Source organism: Haemaphysalis longicornis, unplaced genomic scaffold, assembly GCF_048455015.1.
Source record: "Haemaphysalis longicornis isolate Haplotype H1 unplaced genomic scaffold, Haemaphysalis longicornis Haplotype H1 scaffold_6, whole genome shotgun sequence".
Lineage (NCBI taxonomy): Eukaryota > Metazoa > Arthropoda > Arachnida > Ixodida > Ixodidae > Haemaphysalis > Haemaphysalis longicornis.
The window spans coordinates 128475083-128493314 of record NW_027526407.1 but is presented as its reverse complement, the minus strand read 5'-3'; the positions used below and the strand labels follow the sequence as shown (position 1 = coordinate 128493314).

The 18232-nt window shown below is 47.1% G+C and overlaps 2 protein-coding genes across 9 annotated transcripts in view; one reads left to right on the top strand and one right to left on the bottom strand.

The window, feature by feature from the left end:
* The window catches only part of LOC144141142 (uncharacterized), a 94127-nt gene that overhangs the window by 25089 nt on the left and 50806 nt on the right, over positions 1-18232 (top strand). The window lies entirely within an intron of this gene.
* Positions 1-18232, bottom strand: part of LOC144141143 (uncharacterized) — a 42700-nt gene that overhangs the window by 2992 nt on the left and 21476 nt on the right. Inside the window, exons 2-4 of one of the 2 annotated variants that reach the window (XM_077672686.1) lie at positions 8835-9071; positions 6531-6606; positions 2016-2084 (exon numbers count right to left, since the gene is read on the bottom strand). In XM_077672686.1, the coding sequence (XP_077528812.1) occupies positions 2016-2084; positions 6531-6606; positions 8835-9071 (382 nt within the window). The remainder of the gene's footprint in view (positions 1-2015; positions 2085-6530; positions 6607-8834; positions 9072-18232) is intronic. The other variant, XM_077672687.1, reaches the window with a different exon arrangement.

Below are 18232 nucleotides of genomic sequence, written 5' to 3'. Positions count from 1 at the left end.
TGGCGGCTCGGCTGACTCAATCGCTTCACCTCCATTCATCGGATTCAAACTTCGGCCAGTGAGAGACGTCATTGGAGAGATTCAAACCACTCGTGGCTGCAACGGACCCCCGGGGTATAAAACCAGCTCGGGGGCAGCAGCGAGGGCGGCACTTTTCAGAGGCACCGAGTGGAGAGTTGCTGTCGCCTTTGTGCAAGCCATGTAACGCCTTTGTTACCCTTGTACATACTGTATATAAATGTTGCTTCAAATTTTCGTCGGCTCGAGGACTTCATCGCTCTGCTCGGCGCCACGTCGTTAGCGGACGGAGCAAGGCAACATCGCTACACGGGTGACTGCGCTCGGAAGGCCAGTCGCAACAGTGATGACAGCTTCGGTATGGCTGATTCCCGACAGTGGTGACTGCGGTAGGATGTCTAGTCCAAATATAGGGCAATGCGATAGTCAAGGCTCCTAGGACGGATGCTAGAAAAACAATGCCGAGTTCAAGGCATTTTTTGGAGCGTGAACAATACAAAGGACATGTCGGACAAGATTTCACATTGATACATGTAGCGAACAAGCGACACCTGCCCACTTGTCAGCACGGCGAGTGACAAAACAATACAGAACGACAGAATAAAGAAAGAGCATGGAAAAAGCTGCCTTTGAGAGTGGAAAGAGGTGCCTTCGCAACGGTGGTGACGTTGCCACAAAGGCGAGCACTAGAAGCACAACTCGCCACGTGCCTCCGCGGAAGCGTGGGTTCAGTCGCACGGCGTCTGTGTGGGCCTCGTGACTTCCAGAACGCATTTAGGCGCTGTACAGTCAAACCCAGAGCAAGGGTAGGGCAGCGGAAAAGGGAAGAATTGGAAGCACGACGGTGGAATACTGATGTTGGTTACCAACTAAAGAGGAAGAGGGACTCTTTCATTCGAAGAGAATTATCTGCGCCCATTTGGAGAGAGGAGTGGTTGGGAGGGGGTGTGCCTGTATTGTGGTATGAACCACCAGCTAGTATATGTCGCCGAGGGTGTGGCATCCGCTATCACGCGGCATGATTTCATGCGTTCGCCGTCTTCTATCTAAGCTGCAGGCAGTACAGTGATGTGGTTCTCGGTACAGAGCACAGGGTGGGTGGGTGGGCTATTTTAGCTTGGGCAGCAGGATTGAATCTCTGTATGGCTAGGGCAAGACCGTAATTATTCGATTATTGGGATATGAATGTGAAGGTAGAGGTATCAACAGCCTTGAGGCTTATGACAACTGAGGAGTCTTTTACAGGCGTGTGGATGTGCAATAGCTTGTGAATTAGGGACAGATACAAATAGAGTAGGGGATATCGGCTTTGGTGGTATTGACATAGTGAGGGTCCGTGGTGAACGCATTGGCAGATCGGGAATGCTCAGAAAGGGGCGCAAGAAAGCCGAGGGAGGTAAGATTTCCGAGGCGAGTTTTTCTGTCCTTTTGCATCTCATCATTTGAATCACTGGCAACGCAGATCTCGTGGCAGGCACGGTGGACACAAGGGAAGCAGCGGAGAATTGTAGCCTCAAACTCCCCTGTGTATCCACGTGAGCTGCCTCAATCCCCACTGAAGACTTTCCGTGGCTGGGCTACCAGTCCATTGGAATGTCAGTATTGTTGCGACAGCAGGAGGGTATCAGATGAAGTGTTTTTTTGAGGAGATCCTACCTCGTGTTCTAGTTAAGGCATCCACATTTTATTCTGGGCGCCATATCCTGCCACAGTTTATTTTAAAAGAAATTTAGAGTTATCAGTACAATTCCGCATTTGATTAGACGATTATTAGGACATGATGACAGGGAAATGGCGAGTTTCGTGTTCAGAGAACTAAAGGCATAACTACACCTAACTTTACTCCGACGGTAATAATGTGCGTGTATTTCGCTGCAGTCCTATAAGACTTAGCTATGGAACTAAACATTTTTTTTCTATCCTTTCTCTACGCTTGAAATGTTTAAGAACATGAGACAATCTCAGGAAAGCATTATTAATCATCACACTAGTCTTACATCTTATCCGTCTGATTTTGGTCTCCCGCTGTCGATTGTACCAACGTCCGAGAGTCATCAGCGCCGTCACTGCAAACGAAGAAATTTCAAGTCACAAATCGAATCGATGAAGTGCGAGGTATGCGCTCTATACATTTCATCTAACTGGCATTTATCAGCTGCCTAACAAATTTGAAATCACTCCTAGGGCTTTCTGCAAATCTTTCAAGTAATCAAAACACTACCTCAAGAATAGGAACTTTCATACATCAGAAAGAATGCGTTGCCAAGCAATGTTTTCCCGTATTTGCAATGCAGGTTCCAGGGTTGCTATCAACATAAAGATGCTGTGGTTGTCGTTAGTACCCTAGTATTTTTGTGAACACCGGGGTCCCTGCCGCATTTCTTGGGGCTTGGCAATAATAAATTTGGCACGCGTAGAACACCGTGGGGGCTAGAAGGCGTGTGCCCAGGAAGCGATTTGTCTAAAATTAGGGAATGCCTAGCGAACCGTATGTGAGATGTGGTGGGCAAAAAAGGAAAGTTTTTTTTCTGGAAGCAGTGCGGCCATCCCCTTACTCAGCTTTACCAAGGAAGAGATAATGAGATAGCTGAGTACAACACGCAGATCACAAACGGTTGAAACTGATAAGAAACCACCACTTTTTGGGAAATTCTATGCACGCAAGAAAAGGCTACCAAGTTCAGTTGGGAGTTTAGGTTAGGAATGTATAACCGCCGGGCGTTGCCGAGGTCGGCGGGGAATCACACGCACACATACCAGACCTGCCCCAAATTAAAACGTTTATCGAAAAGTGCTGGGTAGAATTTGTTTTCAATCAGAAATTTTAATGAGCACATAAAATGGGTCCCTTCCTTGGTGTCATTTCTTATTTTTTTCGGAGGTATTGGTTCAACCCACTACCAAATTTATTGGCATACTGTAGACTGCTACAATAAACGTAGAACGCACCTTAGGAAGCCAGAAAATTTTCTTTATGCCTAAATACCTGTTTATTGAACTCGCGCCCTTTCAAATAACATGACAGGGTAATCACAGCCAGCACAGCTAAAGGCAAGCTCAACTAGCCACGCCTTCTTTTTGGAACTCATTTTGTAAAACAACGCCACACACAGAGGAAAAAAAAGACACATAAGCGCCGCTCCCCTTCTTTTCCTCGATCAATATGTGTTTGCGTTGTTTCACATGATGGCCCTAAAACTAGTTCGCCCAATTTTCTACGTTACACTTTATGCTTATTTATACACAAACAGCATGCAATATTCAGATACTCATATTACAAGAACGACTTTTATCACTAACAAAGGAAATGCACTTTTCGGGGATACCTATGCTTTCATTACTGAACACAGTTTTAATTCAGTTTACCCGTACATGGAAGGGAAAAAATCCAAGTCACAGTGTACTAAAGGAACATGTGATAGATTTTGCATTATGTTTCCAAATAGTTAAAGGTAGAAGACAGAATACTGTCGAGCCAACACATAATGGCCCCACTTAAAACAAACTTTCGCTTATAATGAACAAAACCCGCGTGACCGTAAAAATATACATTATTTAAATGGCATAAAACCCCACGTACAACGAACGTCTTTGAGCCCTTCCGATCGGTTACAGAGAACGGCCGGCGCCGCGATGTGGGTCGCAATGACGACCTCTGCCCAGCTCTGATGCCGCAGGTCGCTTTTCCGAACCTCCTCGCAGGCAAACCGGGCGAACTACGCTTTTCGTAGACCTCTCAAACCAGCGGACCTCTCGAACAATAAGCGCTGGACATATCAGCAAAGGGAGCCCTTTTGACCGAACTCTCCCAAGGCGTGAAAAACTGCGAGTTAGTAAATAAGTACGGCGTGTCAAAATCCCCAATTTCGACGATTCCGAAAAACAAGAATAACATAGTCAGTGGCGACGCCAACTCAACGGACAGGAAGCGGCTGCGGAAGGCCCCCTATGCGGCCGTGGAGGACGCGCTACTGAAGTGGTTTGTGGCTACTGAAGAGCACAGGCTCGCAACATACCAGTAAGTGGCCCAATGATGCTACGCAAAGCCAGAGACTTTGCATTCATGTTGGATTTTCCCGACTTCTGCCTAAGCAATTAATGGCAACATCGGTTCAAGGTGCGGTACGGCATTGTTTTTAAGTCGATCGTATACCGAGGCTGCGTCCGCAAGCGACCAAGATGTTGCAGCGTGGCTTGAAAAACAAAACGGAGAATTTCAAGCTATCCGGAGCGTGACGTCTATAACGCAGATGAAACTGCGTTATTTAACCAGATGTTGCCGGATAAAACGCACGCTGTGAAAGGCGACACATTCACTGGCAGGAAGCATAGCAAAGTGCGCGTCACAGCACTTGTGTGCCCTAACATGGATGGCAGCGACCGGCGCATGCCCTTCGTCATCGGGAAATTGAAGTCGCGTTGCTTTAGCAGATTTGTGCCCGAGCGCTACAGGCACAACGCTAAGGCATGGATGACGCGCGATTTATTCGCGGAGTGGCTGAGCATGTTTGACGGTAACATTCAGAGGCAAGGCAGCCGCGTGCTGCTCGTGATTGATAACTGCTCTCTGCACCACGTGCAAACTTCCAGGACGGCAGTGACCCTGCTTTTCCTTCCACTTTGATAGTGCAGCCGCTTGATTTTGGAATAACACGTGCCTTCAAGGCATCGTATAGGCTCCGCGTTGTGGAGCGCTTGGTCATAGCTGTTGACCGCCCGTCAGCCAACTTGCCGCTTCGAGTTTCTCGTATTCAGCTGTAGATATGGTGAAGGCTGCCTGGTCGGAGGTGACAGCCACTTGCGTGCGGAATTGTTTCCGCAAGGCTGGCTTCGTCAACACGCAACCTGAAGCCGAGCCTGATGCTTCCCGGCGGCGACTTGGGGCAGCGAGTCATCGACTCCAACATGGGGGGCCGTGACATCGGCTCGGACGATTTCGTTTGTGCCAATGAAGATGCTGACACTGCGGAACCGTGCATGGACGAGGGCATCGTTAATGAAGTGCGGGGCAAGAGCGATGCGGAGGAATCGGACGCGGACGACGACGAAACTTCCGAGCCTGCGCCTATAAGTGCGCCTGTTGCAATGGGCTACATGAGAACCTTAAACAACTTCTTTACGTCAAGGGCATCCGCCAAGAGCACGCGGTTGCTCTAAATAAACTGTACACCGCCCTCACCAAGTCTGCACTGCAGAAACAAACAGCCATCACGGACTTCTTTGCGAAAAAATAAATTGTGTTTTTACTGCTGTTTTTTTTTACTGTGGTCCATTTACTACGAACCTCGGAATATAACGAACGGAGGCCACGTGACGCTCAGGTTCGTTATAAGCGGGCTCAATTGTACTGCAAACGTGAACTCGAGGTCTTTTCAACTGGCTGTTTTAAATGAGAGGGGAAAATTGGGATACCCTAAACGTTGGTTTCTATCTACGTGTTACTGATTTATTTGGAAGCGAACTTCAGACGAACAGAATTTTTCCCACTGTGTCGCCAGAGCACTATCTTAAAGCTCCAACTCGTGTTCACATGCCCAATCACACAAATTTGTTGCCCCGTATACTCCAAAGAAATGTTTATTTCTCTATTGCATATTTAAACTACATCAAAACAACCCACTGATGTTACTAGCATGAATAAAGACCCCCGCCATAAGCAACTTAGCGCATTAAACAATTTGTGATCGCGAAGGAAGTTAAGATAGCGTTTGAAATAAATAACTTTGAAGGATACAAGGTTTCCAGGAACAGAAAAAGCCAGAAATATTCCCTCCCTTTCTTATTGATTGCACAATCGGTCCTGGAGTATCGCTAGTCTATAACGGCAAAACACCAAGGAAGCAAACCACATAGTTCGCGCCCATGCTCGCGCCCATGCTCCAAGCCCATTATCTCGTAATGTGAAAAACTGGCAGGGGCCCCACGTTTCTTGTATATGCCAAAGCGGCTGGGATCTGCCGTGAGGGAAAATTGCCACCACCCGTAACTACAGCCTTATGGCAACAAATAAAATGCATAGTTTTGAGGACACGTTGCAATGGAAAAGAATGTAGGGAGTTATGTCAATATATTAAGTAACGCCTCATCAGGATACTGGAACCTATCAAAGCGAGGAACTCAAAACACTTGCGGTTTAGTGTAGTGTCTGTAGAAAAGTTTATTTTTGGGTGAGCTTGAGCCAAGAAAATCCTAATTCTGGCTCTCTTTTTTACCTGAGGCAAAGCAGGGTTAAATGTTTCTGCGACATTATTTTCAAGATTTTACTGATGATAATCTGGCTGATTTCCGCTGGCGACTACCCACCTACCCCTTGGTAATTTACGCGGAGAAGTTTACTTCTGGTCGTCGCAACAACAAGCTTTGACAAGACTTCGTTTGAGTTCAATGTTTGCAAAGCAGTGGAGGTCATTTCTTCTTTGAGCAAATGCGTTTCGCCGCGAGCAAAGGTTAGTTTACTAAACCTCACGCACTCTCGAGGCCTTCGCAACATCAAGTTATGAAGGATTCCTCACCTCTGACGAGCGGAGCCCTTAGACTTGTGGTCGCTTCTACCATCTGGGGCCGGTTTAGAATGAGGGTTGTTTGCACCTGAGGAAGTGAATAGATTGCAAAATGCACATGTTCTTTTTGTTTCATACTTTCAGTTCTGACTTCTTCAATCTGAATGACGTGATATTACAATAAAACAAAGTACAATGGCGGCTTCATGATATATCAACAAATATAGGAGGGTGGATATTTTCCAACTTCAAGGGAAGTAATGATAGAAAAACGACACGTGCAAACGCTTGAAACAGTTTAGGGTAATGGTGGAGTAGTTTCAATTCACATTGAGGCAACCATAAAGAAGTCAAGATAATCCCACAGCGTCCTTTTTGCTTCTATAACAATATCATGGCACGAAACCGAAAGAAAAGTCTCTTAGTCATAATAGCTTATAAAGTCAGCGTAGACGAGTCCTATCAGAAGTATGTTACGTGAGGTACTAGCGGGCCATAAGCAAAATGAACTTCTGCCACCCTTGCATATCAGTTTGCGGGGTCACTCAAAATGTTCAAGCAAACTTCGCCGCATTTGAGCTTCGTCAATGGAAAAGGGGATAATTTGATCAGTTCGAATATTGATACCGGTTCGTAAGCAAGACCTCTTGCTTACATAATTCTATTTCGCAAACTTTCCTCGTTGATATATCGTTCAATAGGGAACAGCTGCTGCTAAGTTAAATGATAAAGACAGTTGATGAGCGCTTCAGAGCGAGCAGCAAGAGACGACACAAAGGCAGTCATTGTTTTCTGTTTCTGCTCTCTGTTTAGCCTTGTTCCACAGATGTGCTTGTACACTTATTCATAGGCCAACAGGCGCAGCTTTCCACGTCACTAATTTAAACCTCAAGAAGTGCGGCACAGTTGTTTGAAGTGCATCCCTAGTCTTCCACTGAGGTGTGTGTACGTGCTCAAAGGCAGTTTGTGAGGACAGAAACAGGTGCCTCCCCGCCACGATTGAGGCTAAGGTGGCACGTTCTTTTTAGACCGGGTCCTTCTAGACGAGCACATGTTATGACGTTTCCAGCGCTACATTTTTGCACACCCACCCTGCCCCAGGGGATCAGACGTTGGCTGCTGAACCCAATAACTCGGGTTCAATCCTGGCTGGTGCTGGGGTCTTCTTTATGGCGGCTGATGATTAAAGCAGCGCGGGCCGAGAATTCGACGCGCGTTAAACAGCCGCTAGGGGTAAAAATTATTTCGCTGTCCTCCGCGACGACGCGTCTCATGAACAAGGGCCCCGTATACATGTAACTGACGAGAAAGGCTTGAGTGTAGATTAACGGTTTTTCCGTCTCAATGCCTTTATGTCGAAGCGGCCGGGTTCACAGGACAAGCCGCCTGGATGAGGCCTTCAGGCACACTGACAGGCGTGGATTGACTCCCTCGTAAAGTTGTGTGGATACGCTGTGGGGAGCAGCGTGCGTCCCATTTTGTGAACCTCTTTGGTGCGAACCTGCTCGCGCGAATTTCCGGCTAACTAAAGGGGGTTCCGGTAGCCATGACAGTGCTTCAGGAAATGCGGGCGCAGCGAGCGGAACGAGAGACGCAGGTGCACTCGGCCGAATGGCGCTTGCAGAGAGCGCTCCTGCGATCTCATCTCACGTGGATTGTGTGCATATACATATCTACCTATATATATATATATATATATATATATATATATATATATATATATATATATATATATATATATATATATATATATATATATATATATATATATATATATATGGGATTGAATAGACCGCACCCACAGCCAACGTAGTGAAACTTGTTTGGTGGCTTAACTTGCAAGGATGGGTTTCTGCTTGGCATTACTGATCTGAGAACACGAAACAGAATCAAAACACCTAACAGGGCCCCTACTGGGCTCTTTTTAAACTTTACATTCTTTCCAATGTTCTTTAGTGCTTTCGAATTGGACTAAAACTGAAATTTTTCACGACGCACATTCTTGAACGTTACGAGTAACCCGCCGCGGTGACTCAGTGGCTAAGGCGTTGGGCTGCTGAGCACGAGGACGCGGGTTCGATTCCCGGCCACGGCGCCCGTTTTCCTGATGGAGGAGGAAAGCAAGAACGCCCATGTGTACGACATTTCGGCGCACGTTAAAGATCCCCAGGTGGTTCAAATTAATCCGGAGCCCTCCACTACGGCACGCCTCATCGCCTGCGTAGCGTGGGCGCGCTAAACCCTACAATCAATCAAATTTACGAGTACATCAAGCAGTTTTAGCAGTAATGGAAATGACAAAAGCGTCTCACTTACTTCGTTTTATGAAGTGCTCCAAGATGATTCTCGCAGGTTCGTCTCCAATCAGTTCTTTAAGGTCCCCTTCATCCATGGTCGCTACATCAGCCTCAGATGTCATGCCGTTTAACTTCAAGTAGGCAAAGAGTTCTCCTAACTTTTCCTGGCTCCTGTCGGACCAAAAGTCCTGAATTGTCGCAATCACGAATTGGATGGTCTCTGGCATGAAGCCACTGTTTGCAAAACCTGCAGTAGCTGAAATATGAGCATTCAAACAGACAAAATGTTTGTATCCGTACATTTCACGTTACACTTTCTATTCGACATGACAGTGAAAAACGTGCGCATAAAAGTAGGTGCCTTTTGTTAGCCCGCACCGTCATCACCTTTCTGCAAGTTTGTCCGGCGTAACATTGGGAAGGAAAACACACCGAAATAGTTGACAAGCTTACATAACGATGACACTTCTCTTAAACAGCGAATTTCCTACAAGAGCAGAAATACTACAAATTTTTGATGAAGCGTAAGATAGATCTCAGTTATGGCGATGGTTGAAGCCCCTGGCCCAACCACGAAACTTCGCTTGGTACAAGCTCGAGGCAAGCTATTTTTCTGCATGATGAATTAGCATACCTCAAGACATTGCGTAAATTAGACACAACGAAACCATAGGTGGCAAGTTCGCCGACGCGTAACATTTGCATCCTTTGTGGGAGTGGGCAACACAGGTACCACAGAGTACGAAAATGGGGCTCTTATTGATGTGAACTGATTTGCTACCGCTGAGGGTAAATTCCAGGCACCCCACACAAACTTCACACTCCAGTAAAAGACTGTACCAGTGCTTTCAATAGTGAATGAACCTTGAGGGTCCGAGTGCATTGTACCAACACACACGCCGCGGTCGCTTAGCGGCTAAGGCATTGCGCTACTGAGCCCAACAACGCCAGTTTGATTCCGCCATGGTGGCTGCTTTTCTGATGGAGGCGAAAAGCGAAAACACCCTTGTGTCCATATTTCCACGCAGTAAATATACACAGGTGGTTCAAAATATTTTCTATAGATCTCCACGACATCACGCCTCCACCACAATGCTCCGGTGGAGCTTCGGAGCCTTAAACCCCAAAATCCAGCATATTGTCAATACGTGTCGATTAGGCAGCGTTCACAAGGCTTTCTGGACCCATCTCAGTTTCCGCCGCGGGAAAATAAATAAGCTGCGGGTGTAGAGAACAATGCGCCCCCGGGGAACATTTTTATTTTTCTCTTTCTTAGTGGGCCACTGGCCCCACCGCGTAGGAATTCTAACTTCGAAGCTTCCAGAGCAGCGTTAATCCCCCACCGCGTATTTAATTTAATGGCCAACTCAGAAAGCAGGAAAACCATTTAATAGCATTCGCAAGGCTCCCTGGACCCATCTCCGTCTCCGCCGCGGGAAGAAAATAAGCTGCGTGTGTAGAGAACAGTGTTGCGGTTTGTGCCCCCGGGGGAACTTTTTTATTTTTCTCTTTTTTAGTGGGCCACTGGCCCCGCCGCATAGGAATTCTAACTTCGAAGCTTCCATAGCCACGTTAATCCCCCGACGTGTATCTACGCCAACGTGTATTTACATGTCTACGTCACCGCTGCACCGCCGTGCGGTGCAGCGGTGGCGTAGAGGTAGAGCATCCGTCTCGCGCGCAGAAAAATCATGGTTCGAACCCGGTGCCGGACAATTCCCACCGGAAAAAAAAACCGCGCATTCATGTAATAGCAGACAGGGGCTTGGGGTGCGGCCTGAGCCCGGCGACCATTGCCGGTAACGCACTCCCTCACCAGAGCAGGATTGGCCACCCTGGTGTAGTAATGACCACAACCTCCCATGAATACGCCAATTAATCCACGGCCCTCAGTATCCAGTGGATGCGAAGCAACTGACCACGGCGGCAGTCAGACCTGTGACGCAGCAGAGGGTGCTAAGAATACCTGGACCTGGACAGACCGCCATTGGAATCTGAACCTAGCAACGTTCAACACGTGAACCTTATCTAGTGAAGCGAGTCTAGACGTGTTGTACGAGGAATTAAATGGCATTAAATGGGATGTCATAGGGCTTAGTGAGGTTAGGAGGACAGGTGAAGCCTTTACGGTGCTGAAAAATGGACACGTCCTATGTTACCGGGGTCTAGTGGACAGAAGAGAACTGGGAGTGGGATTTCTAGTCAATAAAAGCAAAGCTGGCAACATAGAAGAACGCTACAGCATAACGAAATGGCAGCAGGTCTTATAATTAGACTCAATAAGAGGTACAAGCTCAAGTTGGTACAGGGCTTTGCCCCCACATCCAGCCAGGACGACGAGAAAGTGGAAGGCTTCTATGAAGATGTGTAATCGGCAATGGCTAAAGTAAAAACACAGTATACCGTAGTTATGGGGGACTTCAATGCTAAAGTAGGCAAGAATCAGGCTGGGGACAAGGTAGTTGGGATCTATGGTCTGGGCTGTAGAAATAGCAGGGAGGACCTACTAGTTGAGTTTGCAGAACGGAATAACCTACGCATAATGAATACCTTCTTCTGTAAACGGGAGAGCCGGAAGTGGACGTGGAGGAGCCCGAACGGGGACCATAAAAATAAAATAGATTTCATATTATGCGATAACCATTGCGTCGCGAAGGATGTGCAAGTTCTCGGAAGGGCAAGGTGTAGTGACCACCGTATGGTAAGATCTCGAATTAAGCTAGATTTGAGGATGGAGCGTAACAAGATAGTACGAAAGAAGACGATTAATGAGCTAACAGTGAGGCGTAAAGTAGAAGGATTCAGGATCGCGCTGCAGAACCGATATTCAGCTCTTACCGAGGAAGCCGAGCTTACGACACAGGAAGCCCGCGACAACCTTACACGCATTATCACGGAGTGTGCAGTAGAAGTCGGGGGCACGATGGCTAGACAGGATAATGGTGAACTTTCCCAGGAAACGAAAGATCTAATTAGGAAACGGCAAACCATGACAATCTCCACCCCAGCTGACAGGATAGAACAAGCGGAGCTTTCAAAGTTAATCAATAAGCGTAAGACAGCTGACATACGGAAGTATAATATGGAGATGATCGAATACGCTGTCAAGAACGAGGTAGCGTGAAAGCAGTGAAGAGGCATCTCGGCGTGGGGAAAAATCACATGTATGCCCTGAAAGATAAGCAAAGCAATGTAATCACAATTAGGGATAAAATGGTCACAGTGGCCGAGGAGTTCTATAGGGATCTGTACAGTAGCCGGGACATCCAGGACAATGCCGAACGAGAAAGTAGTTCAGAGGAGGTAGACATCCTATCAGTAATGACCGAAGAAGTAAGAAAGCCTTTGAAATAAATGAAAGGGGGCAAAGCATCTGGTGAGGATCAGATAACAGCAGACCTCTTGAGGGATGGTGAAGAAATTGTACTTGAAAAACTGGCAAACCTGTATACGCAATGCCTAATTACCGCAAGTGTACCGGAATCTTGGAAGAACGTGAACATTATCCTAATCCAAAAGAAAGGGGACATGAAGGACTTGAAAAATTACAGGCCGATCAACTTACTGTCAGTCGTCTACAAGGTACTTACCAAGGTAATTGCTAGCAGAATTTTTGCAACCTTAGATTTCAGTCAACCTAAAGAACAAGCAGGGTTCCGTGAAGGCCATCCAACAATGGACCATATTCACACGATCAATCATGTGATAGAGAAGTGCGCTGAGTATACTGAACCCCTATATATAGCCTTCAAAGATTATCAGAAAGCATTTGACTTGGTCGAAACCCTAGCAGTCATTCAGGCATTACGGAACCAGGGAGTAGATGAGCATTATGTGAAGATACTAGAGAATATCTACAATGGGTCCACAGCTACCATCATCCTCCATAAGGAGAGCAGTAAAATACCTATAAGGAAGGGCGTCAGACAAGGAGACACAATCTCTCCAATGTTATTCACAGCATGTTTACAAGAAGTATTCAGAAAGTTGGAATGGAAACAGGTCGGAGTAAGGGTTAATGGAGAATACCTCAGTAACCTCAGATTTGCTGATGACGTTGCCTTGCTAAGTAACTCGGGGGACGAATTGCAAAGCATGCTTTCCGCACTGGGCGAACAGAGTAGAACCGTGGGCCTGAAAATTAATATTCAGAAAACTAAAGTAATGATCAATAACCTCGGGACATGATGATGAAGTTGAGGTTTAATTGCGCAGCAACCTTTCGGTTATAATGCGCCAAACACAAGGTAAGAAGATATCAATGTAAATGAAAAGTTTTGCTCAAAGTATCGTAAATATAGAAATCATTATTTTTAGAAACAGTTCCGTGAGATGAAGTAGCTAAAATTGGTGTAAAAAGCCAGTGTCTCTGAACAATTCAAAAACTTTAGTCAAAGGTACCATTGGTTCATCACCAAGTAAAAGCATTGGGTGTAAGGGTATACAAAAGGTGTATAAAGCTCTAAAATGTCTAATGCGGGCCGCTTATAGGTATGGACAACTTATTAGGATATGTAGTACAGTAAGAGGTTCTCCGCAGTGCTCGCAAATAGGTTCCTGTTCCTTTTTCAACAGGAAGCCATGTGTCAGCACGGTGTGACCTATATGCAGCCGGCACAAAATAATGATGATAATGGTTAGAGTTTTTTGGCGCAAGGCCAGCTGGGGCAAAGAGCACCAAACAAAAGTATCTAAAAAAAATAGTGGCTACTAAAGCCAAAATAACAATAAAATCAATTAACGGCAATGGTGATGGCTGGTGTATAGGGCCAGATTTGATTATGCGTGATAGGAAAGGAGGTTTAAAAACTTCACGTCTGACAAGTACTCAAACACACGTTTCACGGAAAACATGGCATCGTAACCCAGAAACAGCGATGCATGTAGGGGAATATGTTGTCTGTAGAGTTCTCTGAAGTGTTTGTGTCGTGTTGTGTGAAGTGCCTTGCATGTGATTAGTATGTGCACTACGTATAGGGCCTCTCCGCACCTGCCGCACTGCGGTCTAGAAGATCCCGTCAGCAGATACGAGTGCGTCGCATGGGTGTGGCCTATCCGCAGCCTACCCAAGGCGACTTCCATGTGTCTGTTGTGGGAGTCAGGTGAGTACCGTCCCAAGTGTGGCTTTATTACATGTAGTTTGTTGTCTGTCTGTTCGTCCCAGTGTGTTTGCCATGTTCTGCGCAAGTGTTGTCTTATGTGTGGCTTGAGGTCTGTATATGGTACGGTTGTTATGTCTACAGTGTTCCTGAGTGCAGCAGCAGCGGCCCTCTTGTCTGCCAACTCGTTCTCAGCGGTCCCTACGTGTCCTGGGACCCAGCAGAGGACCAGCTCATGGTTTTCTGCATACACGGACATGATAGCGCTGAATACAAGATTAACTATGTGGTTTTTGTGGGGCTTGTGCGATGACAGTGCGCGAACAACACTCAAAGAATCTGTATAGATGATGGAATTGGGAATTTGATTTTCAAGAATGTGTCGTACAATCAGTAAAATTCCATACGCTTCTGCTGAAAAAATTGTTGTGTGCACGCTCATGGTTCTGGCTGCATGGAAATTTTGACCATGAGCAGCGCACGACACCATAGTGGAGGTTTTAGAAGCGTCACTATAAAATTCTGCACATGTGTATTTAAACTGCAAAGACAAAGTGCTGCAGTATTGCAGCTCCTGGTACCCGATTTTTGTAAAGTCTCATAAAAGAAAGGTCGCACGACACAGGGCGAACTTCCCAAGGCGGTAAACTGTTTGAAAAGGGTGACCTGTATACATCCAAAAACGAAGCACTGAGATCCGAGGCTCGCTCTCTCACTCTGAGTGAAAAGGGCAGAGGAACGGATGGGCGATTTGCAAAGAGCAGAGATGTTGATGTATCGTTAAAGACAGGATAAAAAGGATGGTTATTCAGTGATGAAATTTTAAAAGCATAAAGCAAGTCCATGTACGTTCGTTGGTTCTCAAGGCTCCACTTATCACACTCGACATACAGACTCTCGACAGGGCTAGTGCGAAAAGCATCGAGACGAGACGAAGCCCCAAGTGTAGCACTGGGTCAATCATTCGTAACGCTTTTTTACTCGCCGACCCATACACCACGCTGCCATAGTCCAAACGAGACCCAACCGAAGCAGTATACAAGCGCAGCAGGAGTTCTTTATCGGAACCATAGGATTGGTGGGAGAGAACCTTAAGGATATTCATTGTTTTGAGACATTTATGCTTAAGTTCCTTGATGTGGGGAATGAATGTGAGTTTGTTGTCAAACACCACACCTAAAAACTTGTGCTCTTTGTTCACAGGAAGCGACACGCCATTAAGAGTAATGTCTGGGTTCATATGGACCCCGCGCTTCCTGGTAAACACAACGCAGGAGCTTTTTACAGGATTCAATTTAAAACCATTCTTGTCTGCCCAGCCGGCAAGTTTCTTTACACCAAGCTGGACTTGACGTTCGCAGATTGACATATTGCATGATTTATAGGATATCTGGACGTCATCTACATACATGGAATAAGAGATTGTAGGTGGCAGTGCCTTACCAAGAGAGTTCATTTTAACGATGAAGAGAGTGCAGCTCAACACGCCACCTTGTGGCTCGCCATTTTCTTGCACGTGAACCCTTGAGAGTGCACAACCAACTCTTACTCGAAATGTTCTGTCTGACAAGTAACTAACAAGAGTGTTCAACATGTTACCCGAAACACTGAATGACTTCAGGTCACTAAGGATCCCATAACGCCAAGCGGTGTCGTATGCCTTCTCAAGGTCGAAAAACACAGTTAAACAATACTGCTTATGCGCGAAGGCATCCCTGATGTACGAATCAAGAGCTACCAGCTGATCGTTCGTCGATCGCCCCACCCTGAAGCCTGCCTGGCTGCTCTAAAGAAGACCGTTGTACTCAAGGACGTACACGAGCCTGCGATTTACCATCTTCTCGAAGAGCTTGCACAGGCAGCTCGTCAGGGCAATAGGACGGTAACTTGAGGAGGACGACGGGTCCTTTCCCTCCTTCAGGAAAGCTACAACTATAGCCTCCTTCCAAGAGTTTGGAATGTGCCCCGAAAGCCATATCTTGTTATATAGGTGTAAGAGTGTTAGAAGAGTGTCTGCGTGCAGGTGTTGTATCATTGTGTATGTGATGTTGTCTGGGCCTGGAGCTGAGGGTTTACACGTGCTCAAAGCAGCCCTCAGCTCATGCAGTGAAAACTCTGAGTTATAAGAAGATGTTGACCTATTGTTATCTAGTATAGGCTTCTTTTCGGCCGTTTGTTTGTGTTTCATGAAAGTGTTTGTGTAGTGTGCTGAACTGGACAGGTGTTGGAAGTGTTGTGCGAGGGTGTCAGCCTGGTCTTCGAGTGTGTCCCCTGTTGTGCTGACCAGAGGCAGGCTGTGCGTTTGTTGTCCTTTGAGTTTGCGTATTCTTGTCCATACTTTCCGTGTGTCTGTGTAGGAGTTAATTGATGTTATGAATGTACGCCAACTCTCTCGTTTTGCCTCACGGCGCACACGTTTTCCTAACGCCTTGGCCCGTTTGAACAAGAGGAGGTTTCCTGACGTGGGGTACCGACGAAGGATACCCCACGCCCTGTTCTGGGCCTCTCGCACCCGCTTACAGTCCTCATTCCACCACGGCCTTCGCTGGTTGCGCGGGGCACCAGAGGCGTGGGGAATGGACTTTTCGGCGGCGTCGAGGATGTGCGCCATGAGGAGTTGTGCGACTTTATCCTCTGTAAATGTGTTCCAATTAGCTCGTGCTTCATTGAACCTATTATGGGAAGATGAACTGCTTGGGCCTTTACCTATATATGTAAGTGAGGTGGGGAAGTGGTCACTGCCATATGGGTCAGTTCCCACACCCCACTCGAGAAGAGGAAAGAGAACTGCCGAGCCAATAGCCAAGTCAAGACATGAGTATGTGTTGTGTCCTATGTTATGATATGTAGGCTGTTTATTGTTGAAAAGGCATGCTCCAGAGGATGTAAGAAACCTCTCTATTAGGCGACCCCGGGCATCCGTACGAGAAGAGCCCCAAAGTGAATTGTGAGCATTAAGGTCGCCTGTTAGAATGTATGGTTCGGGCAGCTGGTCAACCAGCGCCTCGAAGACAGAGCTAGAAAGCACAATATCAGGACAAATGTATATAGAGCATACCGTTATCAACCTATTAAAAATATTGTGCGTATTGCTACAGCCTCGAGGATGGTGTTCAGAGTGATAGGGTGGCATGCAAGGGATTTCCTGGTTATTATGGCTACACCACCCGAAGAGTGTGTGCAGCCAACCCTATCCTTTCTGAATACCATATAGCTATTTAAGAAATTTGATTGATTTGAATTTAAATGTGTTTCTCGGAGAGACATTAAACTTGGCTGATTAGCATGCAGAATCTCACACACATCGTCAAGATTATTCAGAAGGCCTCTGCAGTTCCATTGAACAATATTTTCTCTTACCATTGTTATGTGTTCAGAGCTACTGGAGTGTGATTATTTATGTAGGGTCTTTCGGGGCTTGGACTCTTGGAAGGGGTTTTCTGGCCTTCTCTACTGACCTGGACGTCGCAGCCCGTTCCTTCCGCTGCGATGAAAGCCGGAAGGGCTCGACGTCCATGTTGTCATCTGAAGGCAAGGGGGTGCCCAGCGGACTGGGCCCTTCTTGACGTGGTACCATTTCGGGTGTTCTTTGCGTGCGCTGCCAGTGCCGAAGGCGTGGGGAGCACCACAGATGGCACAGGCAGTGAGGCAGGCGAGGGGGTCGCTGCGTCTGCCTCCATCTCCTCCGTGCCCTTGCGTGTGCTTTGGGCCGGTGGTGAGGAAGAAGTGGATGCAGCGACATCCCCAACAGACGTTGTTGCCACCACAGCCGCTGCTGGATGAGCGAGCGGTGCGGAGGCGGGACGGGCTGCAAGAGGCAACCCAGGGGGGGGGGGGGGGGGGGGGGCGGGGCCGGGACCAAGTCTGACTCTCGGTACTGGGTCCCCGCCGAAACAAGACGCCGCTCCGACCCCCGGCGAGCTGCGTCGGCGTACCTCCCCAGGGGGGAAAGAGGCGAACCTCTTCCGCGCCTCTGGGAAGGTGATGTTTTCGTTGACTTTCAAGGCAATTATCTGTTTTTCCTGTTTGAACAATTCACAGCTCCCTAGAATAGGCAGCGTGTGGTCCTTGGCAGTTCGCACAGGTGAAGTTCTCGGATTTACAATTGTCAGTTAGATGATCATGTGCTGCACATTTTGCACACGTCAATTTACCACGACAAGAGGTTGTGCCGTGCCCAAACCGCTGACACTTGAAACAGCGGCGTGGGTTCGGCACGTAGGGTCGGGTTGGACATCTCAAGAAACCTGCGTTGACCGACTCAAGAAGGTTAGCGCGGTCAAGTGTCAAGATTATGTGGTTGGTTGGAATTATTTCA